Below are 13,523 nucleotides of genomic sequence, written 5' to 3'. Positions count from 1 at the left end.
AACGAGGACGACGTAATTCCGGAATTAAACGGGTCAATTACAGCTCGCCGCGCCACGACGTTTTCGACTTATCCACTCTCTCTCTCTCTCTCTCTCTCTCTCTCTCTCTCTCTCTCTCTTTCTCTTTTCTCGAGCGACTCGGAGAATTACGAGAGGTTTTACTTGCGGAACTCATGCGAGTGCACTAACGAGGCACTGCGTTTACGCCGCCACTCGCATAACCGAGTTCTGCCGATATTCCGGTTTTGCCGTCGCGCTTTTTCTTCGTTTCGCGGCACGAACGTGAAAACTCCTGTGAGCGCCGCGCATATTTATACGCGGCCTCTTTGCGCTTAACCACGTGCATACACGCCTCGCGCGCGCATAAGCGCGCGAGCTTAATAAGAAAGCTGGGCGTAAATATACATTTGCGATTTACGAGCGATCGAGAGTATATATATCGGATCGATCCTGCTCGAGCTCTTTACGGCAGGAGAAGAGGGACCCTTACGAATCTCTCGGGAAGAAGGGTAACGTTCTAGATGTAAACTGTGCGAGTGGGGATCGCTCGCGTTGCTTGCCTTTGGCTGGATGTATCTACGTGTCGCTGTATTTTATATCCTTAAAAGCATGCTCTCACCCGGCCGCGCGCTTTTACGCCGGAGACGTTCGAGAAAGTCCTGAAAGGTTTCCCGTCTACCTGTCTGATTATTTATTTATATTTATTAGATTACTTTTATATACATATGTATGTATGTATATATATATATATCGTCCCGTCTTCTTTACTTCTTCGAATGAGAATGGACAATAGACGTAGCTACAGAAGAATAGGTAGATGATCAATCAACTTCTACTTCTGATTAATCATCAATATATAGATTGGAGAGAGAGAGAGAAAAGCTTATAGAATATAATTCTAAAAAAGAATTAAGAAATTCTTTTTACGCAAGCACATAAGAAGAAAAAAGTTTATTTCCAATAGCTTTATTTTTTTTTGCAAAATAAAGAAAAACGTTATATGTTACTTAAAAATTAAGAAAATCAATTATTCATTATATTGTTATAATATAATATACATTTATCCTTATAATATACATTTTTAATAAGCGGGAGTAAATATTGCGTTGTTCAATACTTTTACCAAACTAGTACTTTTTGTACAACGCTTTGTGAGAGAGTTTCAAGGAAAACTGCAAGTTTCAGAATATATCTGCTCAAATTACTTATTTATGTTTATTAGAAGCGCATCTTACGACTTAAGGATCATCGTATTCGTAAGCGACCGCAAAAGGAAGGAGGATCTGAAAGCGTGGCCATTAAAGTTTCTCATTCCAATTCGGTGTGTTACTTTCCCGGCATTGTTGTTCGCGTTACACTTTAATGACACTCTTACGTGTTCAAAAACGTCTTGTATTCTTCAAACGTTTTATTCTCGCGACAGCATCGCCTTTCTCTTTGTGCGCCTCTCTAAAAGCCGTCCGCATCAGAAATTCTTGGGGGCCATTTTTCGAGGTCCCGCGTCGCATACACCTTGAGACACGACTACTGAATAATATTTTAACGAACGCCAACGTACGTTACGTTCCTAAGAGCAACGTCTTGTATACGGTACAGTCGCGTCTGCCGCAGCAAAATATTTGATAACTACATTATGACCTGGATCCTGCGAGTTATAGACGACGAAGAAAAGCACTTTGATATTGTTATCATAATTAGCGTTATTTCTTTTTCTTTTTTTTTCTTTCCTAATGAACCATAATAACAAATTTAAACAAAAAGAGCATGCAATAACTTACGAAAAAAAAGATAGGATTTTTTGGTGTAAGTATGTAATTTTTTAACTTATTTAAATTTTAATATATAAATCAATAATATTTATAAATATATATGTACAATGTTATAAATAACAAATTAATCACTTTTTTACCAAGTGGAGAAAAAAAGAGATAAGTTTGTACAGATTGCATCCTTCCATTTTTCCAAAAGAAAAATAAAAAAACAGATAAGCTTTGGAATTTTATGCAAAAAAAATACGTGTGAGCCGTTAAAATGTATTGATTTTCATACTGCGCTACAGGATAAAGAAAGGTAATAAATTTTTCTCGCGATAATTTTGCGACATCTTTACGCACATTTGATGATGATTTTTTTACAAACTTTCTGTTCGAGCAGAATCGTTCCTTCATTATTCTGTTAAGTTTTTTAAACTTTAATTATAGGTAAGAAGAAATAGGAAGCGCCAAACCGTTGCTTTGCCGTGAATTTAACTTAAGTGATTGCGTAGTGTGACTATCACCTATAAGGCATCTTTTAAGGCACTTCGAGAAGGGTTTTGACAGCATTGGGAAAGAGCAAAGAGTACGAAGTTCGCAGCAAAAGGTGTGTGCGGAAGTAGAGAGTCGGGAATATAAGGATCGCTTAGCACGCGATTGTCTTCCTGCGGAGTCTTTAAGGGCTTTAATCATGCAACTTTGGCAGAAACGCGCGTCGTTAATATTTCGTGATCGCGCGAGCAAGCGGGTGCACACGCTTCGCCTTTCAGAGTCGCACCTCGCTCCACTTCCTATCAGCAACTTTTTAATCAATCATCGCGCTCGTCCCATCGCGTGAAACAATCGCGCGCGCCGTTCAACGATGCGATGAGTCACCTAAATGAAGTTTCGCGTTGCTAGACGCTAATTTCTTCTCTTAAGGAACGTGAATGTCACCCTCCCCTCTTTCTCTTTCTCTCTGCTCGTTCTCCGCTCGATTCTGCAATACTTCGGTTCCGCGTAGTAGCGCGAGCACTGCTTGTAATTTGATTTATTACAAAGCGTAGAGTATTACCGATTATAGACAAACGTGTATTAAAAAAGCGATAAATGGTGATCAATTTTGACGGTATAGAAAAATTGTTCCAATTTTTGAAAAGAAATATCACCGTTTTCTGTGCGATATACTCTGCAGCAATCAAATTAAATCAATATTAAATTATAGCTATTAGAATTTTCTTCGTATGTCGTTTCCTTTTGTCTCAATTTTTAAAAAAGATATATATAGTAAGTAAAAAAAGTTTTTGTATAATGCGATATAGAAATATTAAAGCTTATTTTCAGACAATAGTTAGCAATGATATTTATTTACATTATTTATATATATAAATTTAATATTTTACATTATATATATATATATATTTGTTTTTGTTTATTTGTAAATTGTATAAAAGCCAATTATGTTATGATTTTATTGATAGTTAGTTTACACGTATATGTTCAAGATAAACAGAATAGAATCAAGACCAAAAAAGTTTCTGTACATGGGTATACATACAAGAAAAAATATATAAGAACAAACCAGCAACATATCATGTACTTTCTGGAATTCAATATTAGGTGTTTCATTTCCTGCACTGGCTGCACTAGTTCACAGTCTATCTTTTTTTTATTTATATTAAAAGGAAAAAGATAGACTGTGAATTAGTGCAGCCAGTGCAAGAAAATAAAACTTTAATGATAAAAGTAAATTTAATGTATTTGGATCGAATAGGCGCGTTACAATGTGGAGAAAACACAATATTCAAATACGTAGAATCCAAAACTCTGCCCGAAGCATGATGATGATAATGTTCTTGTCTAATGTATAAGTGTGGAATGAGAAACCTGCAATTTATTGGAGGCAATATGAAGTTTGTTTATTTGAACATTTTAAAAAATATTTGAAAGATTTTAAAAGATAAGAATCTGTGCAACAGTGCACTGAATTTGAACCATCGCTTATCGTTTATTTTCCAATAAAATAACGATTCTAAAACGTATTGCCAAAAATGTTAAAAAAAAATAAGGCTGTTATAATGCCAAAACAGCTTCACACACCTCTACGATTTTTTAATCTAAATACGATGAGAGAATTTGTGAGATGATATTAGGCAGATGCGTCAGAAAGTGCAAAAAACAAGAAATACTTAAAACAAGAATTATAAGAAGAATAAAACAAAATTGAGCCAGCAACAACGGCAAAATTAGTTGCTTCCATGTAAAAAATAAGTGCTCAGGACTAAGAGAAAATCCACAAATTGTTACAGATTATAACTGTAATGAAAATAAAAAACTTTGACTATTTAAATTAAATATGTTCATTATGTAATTAACTATAAAAATTATTTATTTTTGTCAATACTCAATTTGTTACATTTGTAGATATCCCAAAAAACTGTTCCTTATTTATGTTATGTATAAAGTTGTATTATAATTCTTTAATTCAAGATGTACGAAGATTTGACCTACTCTCTCTATATATAATATGATATAATATAAATATATAAATATATATATATATATATATATATATATATAGAAAGAGAGAGAGAGAGAGAGAGAGAGAGAGAGAGAGAGAGAGAAAACTCTTTAAGAGAAACCATAGATATTATATTTAAAAAAATACATTTCCACACATTTGTGACTTATATAAGTTCTTCTTTTTTTCTAGCGGTAAAAAAAGAAGAAAATGTAAGAGTTAATTTCCTATATTGGACGTATCCACCGGAATTTTCCTGGTAATAGCCTCCAAGTGTTTCCCCTTCATCGCGTCGTAGTCGTTATTCTTCTCGTCATTCTTCTCACTTCGTTGCGCAGACGCTTTGTTCATCCCGATCGTGATTCCAAGAGTTTACGTATGCCGGACGCAGTTCGGCGCCGATTCATCAAAAGACCGTTTTTCGCTATTCTTTTTCTCTTGCCTCCCCCCTCTCTCTATCTATCTATCTATATGTATATATATATATATATATATATATATATATGTGTGTATGTATATATATATAATATATATATATATATATATATGTATATATGTATATATATATATATATTTCTCTTTCTCTTTCCGATAAAAAAGACGATGTTAGGGGTAGATTCGTCCACGAGATGGGAGAGGATCGCAAAACGATCGGGACGCCAAGAGAAAGAAACGTTACTCTTACTCTTTTCATCCCTCTCCGATAGAGATGTGTTCGAGAGGGCGTCCGGAGATTGGAGCTTGCCAGCGAGCCAACTATCGTTTCCGCGCGTCTTGTTCTCGTCGTGTCTGCGCCGACGACGGCGCCGAGACCGAATTGTCCGCAGAAAATTGTCTGTCGGATGTTAGACGCTGTTGCGGAAGTTTCTTGGTGGCTATTACGAAGAAACGTACTTGGTACGACGATGATGAGTAGACATGTCCAATATGAAGCGTAATTGTGCTTGGAAAAACGGTCCTTGTCGCGTTAATATTTTGTGACGTTGGACATTTACTCTTAACACGTTAGTAATAGAATATATAAAAAAATATCCAATATAATAACCAATAATTTAAATAATATAAATATTAAATATAAATAACAGATAATAAGAATACTATATATTAATAAATATATAGTATTACAAAAATATTAAAACAACAAACAAAATACACAATAAATTAGACTTTCTGGTCAGCAATCCACTGGTGTAGGTGGTTAATCAAATAAATTTCAAAAATATATCTGGGACGTTTTGATCACTTTATTTGGATCATCATCAGCCATTCGCCGTAAATGAGATAAATTCGAAAAGATGTGATTACATTTCAGCGGTTAAGCAAAGTCATAGACACAAACAACATATATGTGATAAACACCGTGCTTATGTTATAAATTTGTTATCTAGAAGGCTAAAAACTGTCGACTTCATTTTTAAACACCAACACACAATTACAGGAAAAAAAACATAAATACTGTCAAACATAATTCGCAAAACACAAGATATATTTTTGAAATTTATTTGATTAACCACTTACACCAGTGGATTGCTGACCATAAGGTCTAATTTATTGTATATAATAAATATAGTGTTGTTGTTACTAAATTTTAACATATTAAGTATCTCAAATATATTTAATACGCAGATGTGTAGTACGCACAAATATATATCAATTTCAATTGTTGTGAATATGATACGTGTTTTTATTATTTATAATAGCAATTTTATATTTTATTTATTAATTTTAAAATTTGAAAGAGCTATCCGATAATCAAATGCGCAATAAGACCAAATGAGCTGGTCTTTCCAGAAAGTATCGATTATTGTTCGTCGCGAAAGATGTGCGAGGAACAATCGTCCAGGTGTAGTCAACGAAACTTCTTTTCCGCCTGGATATTCCCCCGTGTTTTCCGTACATATTGTCAGTTTCACTGTCAGTGCTTGTAGACTCTGTAATTTCCGTCTGCCACTCGGCCTGTTCTTATTTCCCGTCACGTTTCGCCAACCGCGCCGATCCTCCTCCGCTTTTCTCGCCATACCGGCGCCCTTTTCCGTCCCATCGCGCCTGCTCCCGTCTCCACCAGGTGTAATAGAACCAAGAAACACAGATAATTACAACCCTTCGGACCGTCCCACGCCAAACAACCGGTCATCAGCTTTTATTTCGGTTCCTGATTCCGTCTGTATTGCACGAGCTTTTCTAAGATTTAACGTGCGGATTCGTATTCATTCGTTGGTTTAGCGTTAATATTTCTTCGTTACAGCGCCCGTGCGCTCGCTCACTGTCAAGATGAAAAGGTCGAATGAAGCGAAATTCGCATGAGCGAAATTTCCCACCTATGCGCGACATCGCTCGCGCTTTCCTTCTGCGCCACGAATCCGAGCGATTAATCGTAATTTTGGATTCTTTTTCGAAACTAAATTTGCGCACGAATTTTCTCGCGAAAAAAAAACATCGGGGAAATAGAAATCCCAATTGCGGTTTGTAATTATAAAGGATCTAAATTGCGATGATATATTACGCGTTACATGTACACAACACAACTTCTGCTTTTTATTTTTACATACTTAAAAGCTTCAAGTATGTGGAAAATAGACGAATGTCATTAAACTAATATGTGCGTTGCATAAACGCGCATGTCTTTCGCACAATTTGCATCGCTGCTTAAGAGGATACTGGATAGACGACTATAGAGACCTGCAAACCGACTTTCTCCTATGACGTTTGGTGTCGTATTTACTTCTTTAAATCTAAAATGCTTCTACAAAAATAAGTAAATTGTGCTAAGGATTGGCGCTTGTTCTTTGGAATGTCAAAATTCAGCATAAATTTTTTCTTATACAGTTTCCTTCTATAACCTCACTATATATTCATGTAGTGTGATGACAGTATAGGTTATCATATGCTATCATTATGAATGAAAAAAAGAGTTTCAAAAGGCATTATATATCTATTTTCAAAAGCACTAAATAGTTGTTCATATGTATTTGCTTCTGTAGAAGCACTTTTTATGTAATGCAGTAAAGAAACTTAAAAATTAGAGAAATTTAGGTTTTTAAAACGTCGGTTTTTTTCAGATCTCTATCCAGTTTACGGATCGGGCTCTAGTACCCTCTTAAAAGCACACACAAGTAAAGCTGAAAAGTTTTGCTAGCGTTATGGTTATAACGATTTTGAAAATTAAAGTGATTTGCTGCCTGCTCTGCTTCTTATTAGCTTTTCCTCTTTAGCCGGTACTTTAGGTGTAATAGAGCCGAGAAATAGATAATTATCCTTCTCTGACCTACTTTGCGCTTGTATTTTCCGACTCCTCGGCTCCCTTGCTGAGTCTTAACCGATCATCTCAAAGTTCTTCAGCGTCACAGCATGCTTAAAGTACCGCGTTGTTATAAAAAGACCGTATCTTAAGTACGATAGAAAGATGAATTGCGAGAGTGCAATCAATTATAATAAACATATCAAGTTCTTCTGCTCTTCATTAAATGTTATTTTTCTTACAAGTTTTCTATTTCTATATACATATCTTGTATCAATTATTGAACGCGTTTTCTGTTTATATTTTTTTCCTCAAAATAATTATTTTTTTTTATAATATCCTCTCATGTATGTATTAGATTATAGTATGTATTAGATTATGTATTAGATTATGTGTGTATTAGATTATAAAAAATCTACACTGTACGTGTGCACTCTCTCTCTCTCTCTCTCTCTCTCTCCAAGAAATACATTTAATTAAGATATGTTGTGTAGCGCAAATTTCTCTTAGTGATTATTGCACAATGAAATTTATTATAAATTCAAATCAGCGAAGTTAGATAGAAATTGTTACTTCTTCCTGTTAATAGATAAATCGAATTGTATCGGCGGAGACAATCGAATCGAATGATTCTGACAAAGAATACCGCGAAAGGTATAACTCCGCAGCGACAACACTGTCGTCTCGTCGTCATCCTCCCTGTCTCGTCATTATCCCACCTGCGGCGCCATTCACTCCTTTTGCGCCACATCTACAGGGTGATACCGCCGCGGCATAACTGGGAATCTCCTTCGTAACTCTGATCGACAAAGTTCCTTCTAGCGACGCCGCGAGCACACGGACGCGAAAGTTAGCACAGAGTCTACCAGCGCGGTGGTATCCCTTCTTCTCTCGTCAGTCGTCTTCCCTTTTGCTCTCTGTCTCTCTCATCCCTACACATTTCTCCTTTCTCGCGTGCACATACCACCTGGTGAGATTTATCTCGCTCGCACTCGCGCAGCTTTCGTCACTCGCCGGCGTCCCGGGAGACGAAGATGCGGGTAAGTTTCGCGAAGATAGGCCAACTTTGATAAGATACCGTACACACTCCGATTGATTATCTTTCGTCGTATTTCCATCCGTGGCGAGAATATGTATGTACGTATCCTTTTACGTGGTTGAACAATGATCTCGAGGATTCACGGAAACCGCGTGTAAAGACCGAGAACATCGCGTGAAACTTATCGCAAGATTTACGATGAATTATTTTAACTTAGCAAGTATAGATATGACATTCATGTAATATTTAAAAGGTCAATGCGTATAAACATATTCTCATCAAGCTTAAAAATTGACCCTATTAACCAGAAATTATAAATCATTGAAATGTAATTTTGACGAATGTAAATATGATTTTGTCAATAATCTATTTAGTATCTGTGTCTTAATTTAAGAATAACGAGTAAAAAAAACAATAATTAGAAGCAAGAGAATTGAGAAACAAAATTGTATTTCACATTAGCTTGCTTTGATCTCTCTTTCCAGATCGAAAAATTCCATCTACTTGAAGAACAGAACATTCCTTTCGGAAAGGCGGTATGTGTTCAGAGAGTTTAAGTGAGCTCCTAAAACCGCGACAACTGTGTATGTACGCCGGTACGTATCCGGTGTTCCTGTGTAAATAAGCGTCTGATCAAAGTTCGTCCCAGGCGAGATCAAAGCGAGAGTAAAAGCGCGATTTACGCCCCGATCACCAACGGACGATCCCTCTCACGTGGGGTCTCATTAGAATCAATTCCCGCACGTGATATCTCTGCGGCGCGCGTTGCGGATCCGCGGCATTAATCATACACCTGCATGTGGCTCCGACCGACGACGTCGATATTTCCCAGTGGCACTCTCGAGGCACTTAAACCGCCGTCTCCTCTCCCTCTCTATCTACTTTCGTCGATACATACGATGCACTTTGTACATGCCAAGCAGGAAAAAGGATGTCGCGCGCAGAATCTTTCCTTTTCTTTCTTCGCGATATAACAAATAATTTTCTTCTTCTTCGGGCTATTCGCTTGATTCATACCTCATCGTGTTGGAAAACATTCGCGCGCTGATTCCGAATTGATAATCATGTGGCTGCATTCGGAACGACGAAAACGAGTGTGGAGCAACGGCGAGAACAAGGAGGCGAGATCTCTGTGCGGAGACATCAGGGCGGCACGTATGCGAGGGAGAGGACGCGGGATGAGTTTGCGATTAAACGCGATTATAATTAAGGATAATGGAGTTTCAGCTCGGGAGTTCCCGTCGACTCGAGTCTCTTCACAGCTGGCACCGTTATATTGAGTTCTCGTCGTCAGGCTCTAACATAGACCTCTCTCTCTCTCTCTCTCTCTCTCTCTCTTTCTCTCTTGATTATCACGAAATGCTCTTGGTCACCGAGATACATATACAAGCACACCATACACATATATGTATACATACTGAATTTGAGGTGGGCGCGCATTTATTCACATATAGTGGGCGGAGGTCCTATATAGTGGCTTAGTCACTAATGAAGACCACCGTTATAGTTCCTTCGTCGAACAAAGCAATGGGAATCGCTCTTCTGGGACAAACCTCCCATTTCTGGGCACATACGAGTGTGGTCGAGCAGTAACGTCTCTCGCGGGACTGCGACGCGCCAATGATACTACGCGATTTTCAACTTTGACGTTAGGGTTTTTATATGCGATAAGAGTTTGATACGTTTTATCTTCGGACTTTTATCATAGAGAAGTGTAATGGAAAGTTTATATATATCTTATAACGAATAGAAAGCGATTCAAGAGAAATTAATAAACCAGAAATTGATAACTAGATATAATTAAGTACACACAGTTCAAAGATTTTATTCTAAAATATAATCGAGTTTTTTTAATTAAAAAACATTATAGTACAGCGTAATTTAGAATTAAGTTGTACAATAAAACGATTATCAATTGCACTACATACCGTGCAAGTTTGGTCAGTCATTCATTTGTGTTTAGAAAACTTTCGATAGAAACTGAAGTAAATTAGTTTTGAATAGAGTTACTTACGTTATATTTGTATTGATTTTTTATAGTTTTGAAACGATAAAATATACAGGGTCCGACAATTAGTGTAAAATCTCTCGTAAGCAGGTAGAAGGAGTAAAACTGAGTCGAAAAGTCCTAAACCATTTTTTCTATTACATATAATAAAGGAGTAATTATTGAATAAATCAAGCCAATCAGCGCCGATTTTTAGCCGGGCGCACGTCACTGAGCTGCGCGGAGCGCTCACGCACAAGCGCATGGTTCACTGACATACGCCCGGCTAAAGGTCGGCGCTGATTGGCTTGATTTATTCAATAATTATTCTTTTATTATGTGTAATAGAACAAAATGGTTCAGGACTTTTCGACTCAGTGTTACTCCTTCTACCTGCTTACGAAAAATTTTATAATTGTCGTACACCCTGTATATATTTATATAATTTATATAATTTTACAATACATATATATTTTATATACTGTATTTCTATGTAAATACAATGCAATAATGTAATTTTCTTATATAATAAACATTATTTTCTTGAACATATTTTGTTTTTGTGTATGAGTATATACATATATATATAGTATATGTGTGTGTGTGTGTATACATATATACAATATATAAGACAATTTAATCACAATAAAAAAATTTGGTGATTAGATATAAAATGTAATTTTTCTCAAAAACTATTTCGGAATTTAATGTTTAAAATTATATTCTATTACTTAGATAAAAAATATTTATCTAAGGTATTATATTAAGATATTATATTAATCTCATACATACATATGTGTACTCCTTATATACATATAAACTAATATGTAACATCCAGTCAATTATTTGACTGGATATTACATACAATATTTAATATATAAAAGTTAACTTGAATAAAGTGTTATATGTATATTTCACCCCATTAATTTTACATTTGTACACAGGTGCTCTTTAGGACACAAGGAATATAGAACATTGTCGACTGAAATATATATTTTCTATTGTCCTTTTTTTACACAACTTTTTCATCAATCTACAAATTTGCATACTTGTTCGTATGGAAGCATTTCTACAATTCTCTTATCTTTCTGAAGTTCCACATCTATACTGTAGCGCTCTATATGTAGTTTCTTCACTATTGCTATGTTTCCTTTATGCTTTCCCCAAAGAATCAGAACATCTTTGCCGATTGCAGGAATTACTGTTTCCAAGTATTCCTGATCCAATCGTATAACATGTCCACTAACTTCTTCAGGAGTTGTAAGTTTCACTTTACCGACGAAACTGTCTTCTCCAACAGATTGGACTATACCTTTTGCTTTATAATATTTTTCACCTAGACTTTTTGTGATTATCTTAACCATTAAACCTTTTTTGAGCCATCCTTGAGATACAGGACTGCTGTCAATCTTCAACTTTTTGGCAGACGCTGTTTCATTGTTGCTATTGAATCTTTTTGATTTTTCAGCCTTTTCATGAAACAGTTTGCTCGAACCGTTGTCTTTTTCATTTTTTATCTCTTCCTGTTTTATTACAGGAAGTAATTTTGGTTTTGGTTTCAACTTTATGTCGAGAACTAAAGGTGTGTCTTTCTCAGGTCGTAAAAGTGGTGTTTTACATATCTCATCCTCGTCTTTTTTTGCAACTTGCTTAGCTCTTTCTATTTGCTTTTCTATAAAATCCATTTCACGTTCCTCGTCATCCTTGTCCATTTTTTCTTTCTTTGCTTTTTTCTCTTGCATAGCAAGTGTCTGAGGATCTCTGTCAATATATGTAATGTACCAACCTGAAAAATATAAGATTTTCTAAGTAAAATCTAAAAAAATTTTATCAGTAAAAATATTCTTCAGTAGCCTTTGCATAAATTTTAATGTTAACAAATAACACAAACCTTTTTCTGTTTCATCAACCAAACATTGGCCAGTACGCCCAAGCCATTTTACAAATGCTGTCAATGTAAGCCATTGAGTAGCATTCATGTGAATATGTCCTCTATCTGCTATATATTCTTGATACACTCTATTTGCTGGCACTCTTTTTGTGCCAAATTGTCGTTTTAACAAATTTAAATATCCTTTCGAAAACTCTCTTGAGAATTCATCCATATATTTGTGAGCATTTTCAGCAAAGAGTAACAGCTGACGATGATGAGACTCGGACATTGTATGACATTTGAAACCATTTTCATCACGGCACTGCTTCTGACACATTTGACAGTACCAGCGTAACTTTTGCAAACCTTTGGCTTTGATTTTATTAGCAATATATTTTGGTGTGCCTACTTCATGTTTTCCCATTGTTTATGTTTGGTTTTTTAGAGTCAGTTGAAACTGGCATATAGGTCTCTCAACTATGCCCACTGAGCCATTACAAGATTGAATTGAGAATCAGTTGAAATAATTAATCTATAATTATAAAAAAATTATAGGTTAATTACTAATTATATGTTGTTTTTAAATGTACTTTGATTAAAATTAAAAGTAATGTATGTTTCTGTAAAGAGATTTAAAAATTAAATTTATAGGTTAGAAGTAAAAAAAGAAAGTTTTTTGTCATTTTACTGTGTCAAATTCGTACTTTACAATTACTTTCAAACCTTAGTTCAATTCGCTCCAGATAATTAATTTGGTTTGGTGCTCAAGAAGTTTTTTAAAAAAATCTGTCAGTTGTGAATATGTATAATTTCGATACTATCACCACAGAGAAAACACTGGTCTAGTTTCCACCGAAACCCTCAATTCGGGCTGCGTTCCGAAATGTACTGCCAGTACTAGGCTGTGTTCAGTTAAGCAAGATGGAACGAACTAATGGAGGAAATGCAGGAAATACAGGAATTGGAACTAATGAATTCCTGTATTTCCTGCATTTCATCCATTAGTTCGTTCCATTTTGCTTAACTGAACACAGGGCTGTGCTCAGTTAAGCAAAATGGAACGAACTAATGGAGGAAATGCAGGAAATACAGGAATTCATTAGTTCCAATTCCTGTATTTCCTGCATTTCCT

General features: G+C 35.6%; 1 protein-coding gene across 2 annotated transcripts; it reads right to left on the bottom strand.

Moving 5' to 3' along the window:
- Window positions 1-11,412: 11,412 nt before the first annotated feature.
- Window positions 11,413-13,256, bottom strand: LOC109859921 (DNA/RNA-binding protein KIN17). 2 transcript variants are annotated; one of them, XM_020438650.1, is made up of 3 exons: window positions 13,107-13,256; window positions 12,410-12,923; window positions 11,413-12,304 (listed from the first exon to the last, which is right to left on the bottom strand). In XM_020438650.1, the coding sequence occupies exons 2-3, from the start codon at window positions 12,813-12,815 to the stop codon at window positions 11,547-11,549; spliced, it is 1,164 nt and encodes a 387-aa protein (XP_020294239.1). In that variant the 5' UTR covers window positions 12,816-12,923; window positions 13,107-13,256; the 3' UTR covers window positions 11,413-11,546. The 2 variants fall into 2 exon arrangements, with proteins under 2 accessions (XP_020294239.1, XP_020294238.1); XM_020438649.1 differs by having other exon boundaries at window positions 13,115-13,256.
- Window positions 13,257-13,523: the final 267 nt, after the last annotated feature.

Source organism: Pseudomyrmex gracilis, unplaced genomic scaffold, assembly GCF_002006095.1.
Source record: "Pseudomyrmex gracilis isolate BER0280 unplaced genomic scaffold, ASM200609v1 scaffold_302, whole genome shotgun sequence".
NCBI lineage: Eukaryota > Metazoa > Arthropoda > Insecta > Hymenoptera > Formicidae > Pseudomyrmex > Pseudomyrmex gracilis.
Note: the sequence above shows the minus strand (reverse complement) of the source record. Positions and strands in the feature narration are given on the sequence as shown.